The sequence below is a fragment of the Passer montanus genome, unplaced genomic scaffold (genome assembly GCF_014805655.1).
Source record: "Passer montanus isolate IOZ18808 unplaced genomic scaffold, ASM1480565v1 scaffold21, whole genome shotgun sequence".
NCBI lineage: Eukaryota > Metazoa > Chordata > Aves > Passeriformes > Passeridae > Passer > Passer montanus.
The window spans coordinates 6,071,929-6,087,134 of record NW_024366703.1 but is presented as its reverse complement, the minus strand read 5'-3'; the positions used below and the strand labels follow the sequence as shown (position 1 = coordinate 6,087,134).

Sequence of the window (15,206 nt, the reverse complement as noted above, 5' to 3'; positions counted from 1 at the left end):
ATTAGCCTACACTTCATGTGAAAGAGCATCTCCAGCAGCACAGAGAAATCAAGCCAAGTACTCACATTGAGTGTGGCCTCATCATCCACAATGGACAGCTTCACAATGTAGGGATTCACTGACTGCTCAAGGTGGGGCGGAAAAGAAGAAAGGAAAATGGTTTTAAGTTCAGCCTTCAGGGGAAAAAAACACTATTATGTTTCCAAGTTTACACAACCACCCGGGAAGAATCTCTGTCAAACTGTCCCATAAAACAGAATATACACAAATAAGAAGAATCACAGCACATGGTAAGACCACTAGGCCAGGGACATGTTCCCCTTATTGGCTCAGCCAGGCAGTCTCCTGATTTTATTGAGAAGAGGAGGGAGTTTCCATCCCTCCATTAGCTCATCTGCCAGTCTGGAAAGTGGAGCAGCCATCCTGCAAGCCTGTTATCTGTGACACACAGAGTTCTGCAGCAGGAACAGGCAGTGAAGCTGGATGCAGCATCAGTGCTCTGCTGTCTCCCTTCTGCACCACCCTGCAAAGATTGCTTAAAGCAGCACCCAGGAAGGCAGGACAGCATTCTAGACTCATCTGCTGCTGGGTTAGAGAGCAACACTTTGTTTGCACCACTAAGAGTTGCAAGTCTCCAGAGAACATAAATGCCTTGAATTTCGCTTAAGAAAGAACACAGGCTTCATCTATAAAGACAAATGCTAATCATTTCAGAAGCATTTCAGATTAGTAAATGCATATTTTTCCTGGTTTACTTGTGTCAGTGCAAAACTAAAAAAGTTGATTTTGAATCAAGACACAGAAGAAACGTCTCATCTGCAGGCAGGTCATTTTGCAGGGAATTGGAGCTTGAATAATTACTTTTTTGTTAAAGAGAATATTTTTTTTTAATCATCTGAATTATGTAAGATCTTTGGGAAAATAAAAAATAAAAACACATTAACTTTCTGATTGTCCAAAGCTGTGTCTTTCAGCACTGAAGCTGTCTATACCAAGGAGAAGCAAGTGCACAAAACTGGACAGGAAGGGTTGTTGGATACACTATATGCAGCCAGACAAGCACAAAAAGGGAAAACCCCACATTTTAACTAATTTCTTCCAGCTCTGTCTAACAAAAGACACAATGTAATTATAGGTTGAAGATGATGCAAACAAACTACTGTTTGTTTGCATCATATTCAACCTAGAATTACATTGTTTGTTATCAATGAGTATGTATCCAAAAGTCACGATCTGATTCTATGTTTTAACAGCCACCTCTTAAAACACTGGGAAAGTGATCAAATAAATGCTTTTTCTCACAGCATTTTCTTTCTCACAGTATCAATGCAAAAGCATTTTCTCTGAAATCAGGACTAGTATTAAAAAATATATATATATATAGCTGAAGGCTTGGATAAGTATACAGTTGGAACAACTTGTGAAAATTATTAGGATTTCAATCAGAGGCATCCCCTTAAAGGTTACAAGTAAAGATATGTAAATTCCTAGAACAGGAGTTAATAAGCAAGCCAAGATCTCATCAATATAGGTAATGGAGAGATACTCTCCAAGGAATTTGAGATTACAAAATTCACATCCCAAAAATACAAAAGAACATCCTACTGTAAAACACACTGGTATTTACACTAAAAACAGACACAAAATCATAGTCAGCTAATGAATTCTGAGCCTTATTAGATTTTCTTAAACAGCTGGAAACACAACTTAATCAATGGAGTTCTGACCAAAAGAGAACCTTTCAGCTGCACCACAGTTAACTAAAAAGAGAACTCCAGAGCACCTGAGGCATGAAGGTGTGCTACAATTCACTGACAACCAGACAACCACCATACTCACCCTAAGGCCAAAGAGCAGCAAACGAAAGCAGCTGCTCAAAGACAAAGATCGTGGCTGCATTACTAGAGGCTTGGCTTGTAGCACTGCTACAAAGGGCAGTGTTGGGCAGTTGTCACATAAAACCCTCCTGGGTGTAGCTTTCAGCCTTAGAGCTGCTTGGGCTGAAGTTCCCCTTGCTACATGTCTGCTTCAGTTGGGCTGTATGGATTGCACTTCTCAAACATCAGCACAACTTCCTTAAGAGTGCCCAGTTTCAAGACGTCTCAGAGTGTTCTCCAAAGCACTCAACCCCAGCTCAATACTCCCCAGAAAGCCAAGGATAAGTCTCCTGCACTCACAGCATTCTTCCTTACTACCACAGGATCCATGCCTCAGGGATGGGATTACACAGCTCTCCACCATCTGTCTGAATGTTGCAATGACACCTTTGGTCTTCCCAGTCCACCTCCATAAGTAACCCCACTTACAGATAATTCCCAACAGTTTTCCCTCATAGCCATATACTGAAATCAGACTCCTTGTTCCTGTTCCATGCTACCATGGCACAGAATGCAGAAGAGAATCTGCAATTCATGATTCTGACATCATTGACAGGAATGAGAAATTGACAGACATTACTTTGACACCAAGTGTCGTTCTTGTCCTTGCATATTCTCTAGGTCTATTCATAATTCAGAATAAGACCTATTATAAAACCAGGTAGGTTTTGAAGCCTGCTCCCTTCCAGTAATTCTGTTGAAAGGCAGATTATTCCAGAACCTTCCTATTTGCCACCTAATGAAGTATATTAAGATATTCCTATTTATGAAGAAAAAAACCCATTATGATCATTAAAGCATCATGCCTCATACAAAAAAAAAAAAGCCAACATTAGGTGTTGTTCTGACATTTGAAATGGGGTTTTTTTCCAAGCTGATGAATAACAGAAAAAAATGGGAATATACCATAAACATAAAAAGGATGATGAATAAAATTCCTCAAAGAGGAATCCATCAAAGAACAAGAGAGAGAGACTTCTCTTGGAACTACTAGCTGTGATGTTTCAGTTCATTCTTTGGTCACAGCTTCACCATCTCTTCTGGGGATCTGTGCTCTTTCAGTCAGCTAGTCAGGTCCTGAATCACAAATTCAGTCTGAAGCCCAGGATGACTGACAGCTCATTTTACTTTGGAGATTATGTATAGCCACACAGTCACACACAAACTGAGGCAGACATGTGGCTTGGCACAACAGCAACTCTTCCAAAAGGACCTTGCTCAGACTATTTCCACAAAGGAAATGCAAATTCCCTAGGTAGTTTCTTTCATGCTGGCACAGAAGGAACTGTAGGAGTATCATACACATTTGATTGTACACATCCATCAGAGACAGACACAGGGAGCATAACAGGGCAGCCTTGCAAAGCTTCTCCTGCTCCACGCTGATGCCCTGATGCTACAGTGTGCACTGCTAAAAACTGTACTGTGTGCTGCCTTCATAACCCAGAGGCCACCCTAAATTAATGAAATAGAGAGAAGTGATGTTTCTACACCTACCTCATACTTTCTGTAGTTGACCAGCAAGGCCAGAAGGACAACAGCATCATAGCCATGCTCCCTGCGACTGAGAGGGCTGGACAGGATCTGGAATAAACAATCACACTGCTCTGTTAGGCCTCCTTCAGGAAGCTTGCAGTGACTCAGAGCATAGCCATGAAATGTATGTGTAAGAGCAAATCATATTCTATCTGAAAGAGGATATTTAGGGTGAAAAGAGCGCCACTGCCTCAAGGAAGTTCTGCACAAAGAGAAGCTTTTTTATCACAGAAAGGATGCACATAGGCTTTCAGGGCATAAAGGGAAAATATATTTCACAACAGCATTATATAGTATCTCATCATAAACTGTGAAAGTGTTCTGGGTTTCTCCAAGGCTCAGTTCCACTGAAAAAAGTATAATTTATCTAAGAGCAGAAAAAAATATATCCACACTACCTTCTGAAAAACAGTTTTGCCAGTAAAGAAATTCTGTGTGAAAATAGCCCAGAAATCTGTTCAGATTCTAACTGTGCAGAAATGTCTCAAGTGAAAATACTTTAAATAGTCAGTAGTGACTAAACAGAGCAGACTAGAGTAAAGGGGAGGGAACATTACAAAATATATGTATGACTGAGCTATGAGTGAAGTAACAACAGTGCCAGTGAACTACATTGCATTGAAAAAGCTGAAAAGCAAACACATTACTGGAAGTTCTCACTATGGAACAGTCCCCACAGGAAAAGGAAGAACCCTTACCTGTAAAATAGCTTCAAATATGCTGTTAATCATCACATACTCCAGGATGGTGTTCTGGCTAATGTTATCTGTCACCTGAGTACAAACACAAGTTTTAAAAGCTCACCCAAAACCTCCACCAATGCTGTAGCTGCCCCTCAGGCACACACTGGGAATAGGAGAGTTCTGCTTCCAGATGGACACATTTATCCAGAATCTCACACTTTGCAAGTCAAGGTGTGACTAGCAATAGAGCTAGACATGAATAAAAGAAATTTGTCCTGCCTGCCAGCCCCCTCTGCCAGGAAGCACCACCCACAGACTAAGAGCTCCCCCATTCCTCCACACGTTGGTATTTTACACAGCTGCATGAATGACAACAGCCATCAGCTGCTGCAGGCTCTACCAGGAGGCAGAGAATGAAAAACAGGGCACATATGCTTCACTGAGAACATTCCCATCATGAAGAGGGCAATGAAGAGCTCCACCACTCTCAAGTATCTCTTATCACAGTCAAAATAGTTCACAGTTGCCCATCTCCAAAAGCTGATGAGTGGTAATTTATTACAACTTCCTCATTCTTCACATCCTCACCACTCTGGTCTACTCCACACTTTCTGTCTTCCCTCAACCCTTGTCCCTTCCTTTCCATTTGACTGGGACTTCTTCAGTATCTTTTTTCTTAAAAAACCCACAACTGTGAATCCAACTGATACTTCGTCCTGCCTCTCCCCTTCAGCCCCAGTTGGCACCTATCCTACAGGATGAAAAGTGTCTGCTAGTCTGCACTGGCTTTGTGGTTGGAGCCATCATGCATATTCTGCACACTGGCTCTCATTCACCATTTCTTTCCCCTTCTTAAGCTTCACACTGCAGCATTCTGCTCAAGTTTTGAAACAGTTCCATCCCTCAGATGTGGCTCATATAAGCCCTTAAGTTATTATACAGCTGTTAATTACTTACTGTCACCAAGCAGAGAAGTAGCTTCAGACACAAGCTTTTGAGGCTTTCAGAACCTTCTGCACAGAGGAGGGAGTCCAAGCTCTCCATCAGATTCTAAAGAACAACAGTCACATTATTGAAAAGTAGTCTTTTAAATTACTTGAAATGTTTTGATAGCTGGAAGATTCAAGTAGCAGAGCACTAATATAAAGCCATGTTATTCCAGAATCAATAACAGAGCCATTACTACTGCTACACAGGCCATAATCATACTATTGCTTTTCAACACTATTTGTGTTAACTAAGCTTAATGACTACTGGTAGAACATCATTATCATTTTCCATGAGTTTTCTCTAGATGCAGCAGCACAGCTCCAATTAACAACACATATATAAGTTGTGATTAAAAATCTGATGGGCAAACTACTACTTAATGTTTTCCCCAAATATACTACAGGTTGTATAGAGAAGAAAAATTGCTACTCTTGTAGAGAGATGAAAGATACAACAAGAATTCAGCTTTATCACTGGTTACTTTGTCATTTCCCAAACTCAACAGAACATCGAGTAAGTTTAAAACAGTACATGTGCTGAGGAGTGTGAGAACCCAGGGTATGGCTCTCAGATAAAGAAAAAGATGTGAGGTTCAATACTAGGTGATCACCTGTGACAGCCTTTTCTGGCTTTAAGGTTTCTCAACAACAGTGACTGCACAGAGTGGAACTAAAGAAAAACAACGTGCTCTGTTGCATTACTAACCAACCCAGGGACCCCAAATGTCTGAACTTCAGGACAGCTATTTTTTGTAAGTGGTTCAAATATTTCCCCCAAAAGCTGCTGCCTGGTAGACACACCCACGTACACTCACTGCCCTTGCAACACAGCTGCTGTGCAAACTGCTTCTCTGCATTGCCAGGGCCTCACCTTCATACACAGCTCTGCCTTGTCAAAACCCACAAGCATGTTGATGATGTCAAACCCAGAAGTGGATTTGTTCTTCTGATGCACACCCCGAATCAATGCACACAAAGTCTGCAAAGGGAAAAAACAGAAGGTGAGATGTAAGGCAACACCTCCAACTCAACAGCAAAACTCACTGCATGATCCCCTCCTAGCACTGGCAGATCCTGAAATTAATGCCACCAGCCTGGAGGCCATACAGTTTGTCTGACCTCTCCTCCAGCTGTGGCATTTCTAAAAGGGATCTTGGATGCTGAAAATTTGTAAAAATTGAAGAAGAATATATTTGTCCATATTTTTCTTGTTTGAGCACAAATTTCTGTTTGGTTACCACATTGCTATACCAGTTTGGACCAATGAACTGTGTCTTTGTCAACAAGAAGAACCAATCTTCCCACCAAAAAAAAAAAAAAGGCTCCAAGTCTATGAGGCAGCTTAATTACTGCTTCATTCCAAGTCCTTGAAGACCTCTAGAACCACACAAAAGCAAAAAGGTAAGGTAGACATCCTTTTTTTGGTTACTGTCAGAAACAGATACTGGGCTAAACACAACTTTAGTCATCATGCCAATTCTCAAAAAAAGGATTGCTTAAGTAAGTTTTGGCTACAGGATCACTTTCCACATTAACATAGTCTGATTAAGGGAACACTCTCCCAGTTTTAGCTCAGGATGTGTTACCTGGTTCCTATTTACATGCACACAGCAGGATTCTTGTGACCTGCCCTAAGTTCTTTCAAGAGTCTGGATACAAGTTTAAGAATTTGGGGCTGGTCTAAGCTGTCTATGTAGCTATAACTACAATTTTGGTAGCACCCTTTCAAACTAATTCTAAAAATAACAATAAAACAATGCAAGATTCAACAGAGATGTAATATTCTGTTTCAAATCAACTTTCCCAGCTCACTGCCAGTCCAAAGTCTCCTACAGATGACTTCTTCAAACCTGAATTTCATATCCTCTACTCCTAAAGCTGAAATGCATTCTGCACACTCCTCAAACAAATGCATCCACCAAACTGTGAGAATCAGCTTGTGAACTAATAACACCAAATATCATAACTGAGGTGGGGAGTCTCCCACACAAGATACGGAACAGCAGAGCTTTAGTAAGGAACAACCTGCACAAAAATGGCTATGAATTCTGAGTGATAATTCTTCACAGCTTCCAATTAGAAAGTATCCAGCTGAGGCAATTTCCTGCATGAATTTCACACTAACTTCTCCAGAGCTTTATTTCTTTTTTGACCCATACGGAAATTGAAAAAGGCAGCTGAAATAAGGGAGAAGAGGTGAAAGTAAAACACAAGGCTACACAGCCTAAGTATTTTGAGACCCCAAACCAACAGCCTGCAATGTGAACAAGCCCCTTTGATTGCTCATTGCCATCCACTTCATCCTCCTTCATCAGATCCTCTTGAATTCTGAGACCATCTATTGCTGTGCCAAGAGTAAAGGGACTATGAATGTTTGGAACCTCCACAGACAACAAGTAGCAACTGCCCTGCAGACATCACTTCTCAGGAACAAAGAAATAAGCACAAGGTGTTTGATACCAGCAACAAATACATGGCCTCATCAGAAGCAGAAAGAGCATTCCCTGTCTCACAGTGTGGTACCTGTAATGCATTCACCACTCTGATTGGGTGCTCCTCACCCAGGGCCTGGATGCAGTGCTGAAACAAGCAGTTGATGTTATCTTTTATCTTCATTAATTCTTCCCCATCCAGAGCCTCCAGCTTGCCTTCTAGATACTCCAGGTTGACCTGTCAGGTTAAGAAGCAGTTCATTCACATTATACCATCACCATTCACATTATACCAACACCTTAGAAACAGAAGTCCTTGCACTGACAGTCTGCCACTTCGTAGGCAGAACAGCAACAAGATGTTCACATTCTGTTACCTTCATGAGAAACAGCTCCTCCCAAAACCTAGGGTTGCATTTACTGGGGTCCTCTGTCTGTAAAGAAAAGAAACAGGCATGAGGGCAAAGAAATCATTCAGGCAGAATTTAAAGAAAGTCTTTATCATGGGTAGCTCAGAGTCAGCATCACCCGCCAGATGACCAAGAGGTCTCAAAGTGCAGAATTCTGGCTACAGAGATTCCCAAAAAAAAGAAGGACCAAGAGAAGCAGCTCTCAATTGGGATCTCTGTTTATTTTCTGAATTGTTATTTGAGAAATACTGGGGAAAGCCATGACTTCCCATAGATTATATGGTTCTGGTAGGCAACAGGACATGGAGACATTTTGGAAGAGAGCAGAATACAAAGTTTTGCAAGACAACAGGAGAGCCTGGAGCATGTGCCTACACTGTGCAGGCTCGACCTTGAGAAAAGAAATCCACTGGAAAAAAACCTTCAGCATAAACTAAACCAAGAAAATTTAACACAACACTTTAGAAAAAAGAGATGCTCAACTGCTCACCGTAAAAATTTCATCATACATCAACACCACTTTCTCTTTCAATGGCTTCTTGGAGGCTGAAGATTTCCGGAGCAGCCCACCTTTCTTCTCTGTTTGGGCCATGCTGGATACCCTGAAGGTAAGAACAGACAAAAAAGCTTAGAAAACTTGAACTTTTCTTCAAGGCATATCTGGCCTGCCTCAACCATGAAAGATTTTTTTCACTGCACTGAAATACTAACAGTGTCTCACAGGCTGTAAGTAGGGGCATTTATCACTATAACAGATAAGAAATCAAGATCAAAGGACCCATCTAGCTCCACATCCCATTTCAAAGGCATGCAGAATTCCACACACAGGCAGAAACAGAATAAGCTCCTTATGGATAAATTTTGATTCTTCTCTATTAGAAACTGATTCATTATCCAGACCAATACACTTTACATTTACAAAAGTATGTATTTTTTAATCTCACTGGAGGAATTTTGATACTTGATATCAAATAGGTACTCAGTCTTTTTTGATGCTGGTCAAGCCTCAAAGGCATCTGGTGACAAGAAGCTCCTGAAACTATTTGAAAGTCTTCTCTTTTCTGTTTAATTTGCTGCCTACCAAAGCACTTCAAATTCTGCTTTTTGTACTCTGAAGTGGCATCCAACACAGGGAAAACCTCCATAAAGCACTCCTGCCACCCTTGTTCACACCTGCCTCTGCACCTTAGCATCCTTGTCTGGGCCAGCTGCTCTCCAAATTAAGCCAGATAGGAAGCCCAACCTCAAAAGCATCCCATGTGGTTCAGTTTTGGGAGGAGGATGCAAGACAGGGGACAAGCTTCAGAGGGGTTTTTTTTTTAAAACCAAATTAATTTCATTATCCATTTGACAGCAAAGGGTTTTCTAAAACCACAAAGAAGTTTTACTATCATTAATTGGTGTCTTGCTGATTATACTATTTTAAAAAAAAGTAATATCCTGATTACAAAAATAGCTATTACACAATGTAATGTGGTCCTGAGCCTTCTGTGAGAGACAACCCATTCCAGGGGCTGAGTCAGAACACACAACTTACCACATATTCTCAGCCTCATGTGTGATGCTACCAAGTGCAGCACTACTCTGACCTCGCCAATACACATTTATTTGCAATCACAGATTTTCCTGGCAAGCATCACAGCTTTAGCACTGCTCTAACCTCCTCCATCACTGCAGCATGTCAGAAGTACTCCGCAGAAGGGGAATGCCATCCCTTCTCATACCCCTGAGCTCCCAGACTTTCTCCCATACCTCCAAAGGTAATTACACACATGGCACCAGCATCCCACACACAGAGCCTTGACTAAAGTCATGCTCCAGAAAAGCATGGGCAGGCTCTTGTGGTAGCTGCACTCAGCTATGATAAATTATGCACAGAGGGGTAAGTTCACCATTCCAATCAAGGACCCAGAGCTTTCTGAGCTGGCAGCTGTGGAGATAGCTTTGGATGTAGCCTCAATCCCAGACTGCCTGAACCCCCTCCCACAGGTTTAGACCTGTCTTTCCCTCAAAGACCAAGTTCCATCAACTGCTGAATACCAGTTCCAGATCTCCCTTACACTCTTCCCAGTGCAGACAATTTTTAGCTGACTTATAACTATGTTCTCAACTAGGACTCTCTAGGCTTCCAGAGTTAGTTATTCAAATATCCATCCTTTTAGCCATAAATCTTGGTTATAAGAGGCAGAAAAACATTTTCATGCCTGGAAGAACAATTCTGCTGCAAAAGACGCTGCCCCAGGTGCAAAGGGAAGGAGCTGTGCCAGGATGGGAAAGGGCAGGAGAGAGAGCAGATCTCACACCTGAAAAGCTAACATTTACACAGGCAGAGAGGTGTTGTCTTCCCATCAGAAAGGGAACCAGCTGGCTGGTTATGGGCTGGGGTGAGAATGGAAAGAGTCCTGAGACCCTGACAGAAGAAAGTTTAGCAACAACTGCACCATAACCTTCTGCAAAGACCAAAATTATTCCCATAGCCTAGGAGGTCTATGCATCCAACTAAGATGGAAGAAAATTCCCAACTAACAAACAAGAGAAGAAAACATTCAATCATCTTGATAGCTTCTCTTTTACCAACTTTGCATTATTTTTAAACTGTCGAGGGAAATAAGACATTATTCTAATTAGAAACACAACTGGAAACACTGAGAAATCTATTAAAAACCAAATCAAGAGTGATGTCACTTTTAGCCTAGGAACACAAATCTTAGGTAAGATTGCACAAAACAATTTTCCTACTACAATTATAAGTTTCTGAAGCTAAAACAGCTGCCAGCCCCAGCATACAAACACATCCATCAGTGTGGTTCTAATTGAATTACAGCTAACGAATCCCAATGTCAAAACTAATAAACTAACTCTCAGTGCTTCTAGGTCAGCGTTCTCACATCAAATGTGTACGTGAATGGGAGGGGATCAATAAGCTCTGCTTAGTCCCTGGATTTTCAGAGCTGTATTTTAACCCTTCTCCTACATTTCCAGAAAGATGGAAAAATCTAAATACATCAAGATACACAGGGTGAGCACCAGAAGGATCACATGAGCACGTGAAAATTCTAGTCTCTGTCAAAATGGGTCTTGGGATTCACATTCTCTCAACCAAAGCTGCAGAGAGCACATACAAAGACAACTGCTAGAGGCAAGGATTAAATAATGTTCTTGTTTATAATTTGCTATTCTACAAATGAACATATGGAGGAGCAAAGAGAGAAATGCAAACCATGCCTCTCATGCCAATGTTTTATTAGGCTGTGTTTGTTTCATGACCTATGATAATCAGGTCATACAAATGGTTTTTTCTTTTCACTTTATGCAATTACATTTTCTAGATGTCATAAAGACAAACAGAAAACTGCATTTTGCTAATGGAGACCTTCTACACAGCTGCAGAAAACAACAGTTAAATGCACAAAACATTTATAAATAAGTTTGCAGAGGTGTCAAATTGTCATGATGCCCTGACAGCTTATGAAAACAACAAAACTGATGATAATTAACAATTTTCCTTTAAACACCACATTTAAAAGGCATCGGTGCATTTTCCACATTTTAGGTTCAAATGGATAATTTATTCTGTCAATAGGTCATTTCCATTAACACATGCTGCTAAGTGAATCCTGCTGTATTCACTGGCTGCACAGGAGAACTGCCCCTCAGGGCCACGAGAAGCACACACATGGGGATTTTTAGAACAACAAATACTTTGCTGTGCAGCAGAGGATCCAAGATGCTTCATCTAGAACTAAAAAGAAAACTTGACAGAGCACAAGTGTTGGCATCTCAAAGGCAGGAAGATAAAAGCCATGGCAGACACGAGTTCAGGCAGACTCTTGCTTTATCTCTCATCAACCCCAGGATCAGCTGATGCAGTCAGGAAGAGATGAGCACATCCAACCATCCTTTCTATTCCACTCCAGAACTCATAACAGAGATTCCAACCAAACATATGACATTCCAATGAACACAGCTCTGTTAGCTTTTTGTTAGAGTAGCCACAGGGCAAATGAACCTGGTATTTTGAGTTTGAGATTTACTCAGACTTGTGCACACTGAGAAATGCTACACAATGCTCCACATTGTCACTCAGCTCCTGCACAGACTTATTAGTATTCCATAGACTGTCTTTTACCAGCAAAAATACTGTCAAGAGGATAACACTAATGCACATCTACACCATAATGACATCAGGATCCAAAACTTGTAACTTGTGTAATCTTCCATGCAGCCCATCAAGCACAGCACTTTGCATTCAATTGCCTTGGCTAACAAACCTGAAAGTTTTCAAGATTACAAATGCACATACACAACCCCCACATGCAACCAAACTTGAATAAGTGTATTTTTTTTCAGTGTGGACCCCTCACAAAATATACTATAACACTTCTTGGCTAGACAAAAAGAATACAGATGATGCAAAATTGTATTTTCACATATGACTTACTTGGCAAGCCATTTATTCACTACCTGGAAAAGGCTGTGCAAATGATGTGATCTGTATTAGTTTGTTAACGTCAAAGCCCTGAACCTCAACTATTTTTCTAAAGAGTCTGAATAAGAACTAAGATACTTCTGCTTTGCAAATCCAATGTCCCTGGACTTGTCAGAGCTACTAAGATTGGACTCACCTGTTCAAACATTTCAAAGCCAGCAATTGCTTCCTCCCTCCCTCAGTGTATGCACCTGGGACTCAGTGTGATCATGCATAGCCTTTCAAGGTGTTCTGCAGGTACATCACTCAGGATTAAAGGGAAGTTGTTCAAAAACTGCCTCCATCATGCAAGAGGGGGAGATAAACCCCCGTCTAAAAGTTAATCACATCTCCTAAAGCAATATGTTACAAGCTAAGCACTCATTAAATACTTCAGTGAAGTAGCAGGAAAAACTTGCACTTAATCCATGTGATGAATCTGTAAATACTGGACCTGAACAACAGGCAGTTACAACACAGGTCCCAGCACTCATCCATCACTGGAAGCAACACACAACCTGCACCCAGCACAAGAATTTATGAATCCCAGTGCACAGGGAATGCCTGGACCCACCTCCTCTGTTAAAATCCCCAGGACCACCCATCAGCAGCCCACTATTGAAAACAAAGAGAGCAAGAACACATAGGGCTTTTTTCAAGGCTTTAGAAACCATCATGGCCAAATTTCTGCCATGAGCCCTCTTGCAGCTTATTCTCCACAAACTCTTGCATTGGCAGTTACAGATTGTGCAAGTACATCCACACTGCTTTTATATTCCATCCAGTGCTTACAACTTCATTTGTGTATTGTCCATTGGAATAAAAACTGCTCAGACTGTGCTTTCGTCTACAACTGTAAGGTGCTCAACCCACCAACAAGGGAAACAGTACAACAGCATACAAGCTTTGGATCCATGCTGCAGAATTTCCAGGTGCCTTCAGGCAGTACATAATGAGAAACATATTCTGAAGGTGTGCTAATGACAAAAAACCCATAAAGATCCTACTTTTTCTGTAGTACAAAGCAACAACCCCCAGCACAGCCACAGTATATATATTTTTACTAGAAATTCCTTCTACCCCACTCAGAGCAGTCTATGTGCTTCTATACAGTGCAATCTAAAGTTATACCACTTATAACCCATTTTTTACCTCTTGAAAAAATAGAAAAGCAGCTTCCTAATGCAAATACAGCCACATGCTACTTCTCCCATTGCACCTGCTTTTTAGATATAAAAGAGTAACATTTGAGCTATGATTTTAACACTTCATGCATAACTGCATTTAATTTCTGTATGTCCAGTTAAAATAACATCCAATCCATCAACTTCACACCACCAACTAGCTATGCTTCTTCCTGTCAAGTCCATTCAGACAAGCACTGCATGCTTCCACCAGCATCTGTTCACACCATTTTCATACAAGGTAATTTTTTCATTTCACCACACTTTCTCTCTGTATTCCTGGCTACCATGACCAGCTCTCTCATGTCACAAAATGATTTTGGGTTTTCACTTTTCAAACACTTTAGAATCCATCCCACATAGTTTATCATTAAATATTCTGCACTGCCTTTACACTCCCACCTAAAAGCTCATGTCACCTGTAGACTCTTTCAAATGCCTTCCTTCTGAAGAAAAATACTCTCCCTGTAACCTTCCCCTGCCCTTTTCCCATGGTTTCAGCTGGTGGTGTGGATCCAAGGCCCATGCTGAATACAGTGCAGCTGCATAATCTCGGCTCTGACTTCTGAAGCAGCTGCTATGCTCTAAGAAGCTGCACAGTAAAGTCATGCCAAGATAAGAAAGGTGGAGCTGCAGAGTGGGTAACATTTTTGAGATACAGACCATCAGCAGCACAAGTACTCAGGAGTTAAAATGCAAACATGAAAAGGTGTAAATTCAAAAAAAAAAAAAAGGGGGAGCCAGAATATAGCAACTCAGCAACTCTGAGCAGCAGAGGCTGACCCTTCCCCTCCTAAGGGATGTGTGCATGGCTGCCTGGTGTGTTAGCTGGGGGAGGGAGCAGATGAATGCTTAGCCAGCAGCCCATTAAGGCCTGGCTGTTCCTTTTGTGCACCCTAGCCAATAACTGTTTAACTTTTTTACACTGTATGTACCCTGCCCACAGTATCTCTTTGCAGACAGCAAAAGTGCCATAAATGACACAGTGGATCAACCTATTATCACTGGAAAGCCACACTGTTGTCCTTTCCTCCCCTCGAAATTCCTCTTCTACATTTTTGTAAATTTCCTACTAGAGCTCATACAGCTGGTGAACTGCAATCACCTCGCACTGCAATGATTCAAATTATCTCATTGCTTTGCATATTCCACCCACCCGCTCGCCCTAATTGGCTCTCACCATACATTCGGATTACAGTCTCTGCTGATGAACAAACTTTCTTACAGCCACATACGCAACAGGGTTTGACCGAGGCCGCAGCTCGCCCAAGCAGCAAGTGCCGGTGCCCTCAGCATAATGAGCACTGCAAGCTACCAATCTTTACCACTGCTGCTGCTCCCCTTTGCTTTGCCCGCACAAGTGTTCGGAGAAGGGCGAGGTGAACCAGACACGGGAATGAGCAGCGGACGCTCGTTCATTTCCTCGCAGTTATCTCGAGCCCAAACCACGGGCGGCCGGGGACGGCGCGGCCCACGAGCAGCGGAGGCTGGGCTGCGCCAGGCCCGGGCCTCCCCGGGCCGGCACCGGGGCACCGCGCCGCTACCGGCGGGCCACGAGAAGCACCTCCCGCTGCACGGGCTGCGCGCGGCCGCTCCCGCAGCTCACCGCGGTGGGCAGCGAGCGGCC

At 42.0% G+C, this 15,206-nt stretch overlaps 1 protein-coding gene across 2 annotated transcripts in view; it reads right to left on the bottom strand.

Moving 5' to 3' along the window:
* The window catches only part of ARMH3 (armadillo like helical domain containing 3), a 123,760-nt gene extending 108,562 nt beyond the window's left edge, over window positions 1-15,198 (bottom strand). The window contains exons 1-9 of one of the 2 annotated variants that reach the window (XM_039708993.1): window positions 14,905-15,198; window positions 8,418-8,529; window positions 7,895-7,951; window positions 7,609-7,755; window positions 5,957-6,064; window positions 5,054-5,146; window positions 4,112-4,186; window positions 3,375-3,461; window positions 66-122 (exon numbers count right to left, since the gene is read on the bottom strand). In XM_039708993.1, the coding sequence (XP_039564927.1) occupies window positions 66-122; window positions 3,375-3,461; window positions 4,112-4,186; window positions 5,054-5,146; window positions 5,957-6,064; window positions 7,609-7,755; window positions 7,895-7,951; window positions 8,418-8,519 (726 nt within the window). In that variant the 5' untranslated portion in view covers window positions 8,520-8,529; window positions 14,905-15,198. Of the gene's footprint in view, window positions 1-65; window positions 123-3,374; window positions 3,462-4,111; window positions 4,187-5,053; window positions 5,147-5,956; window positions 6,065-7,608; window positions 7,756-7,894; window positions 7,952-8,417; window positions 8,530-14,759; window positions 14,783-14,904 lie in introns of those variants that run through there. The other variant, XM_039708994.1, reaches the window with a different exon arrangement.
* Window positions 15,199-15,206: the final 8 nt, after the last annotated feature.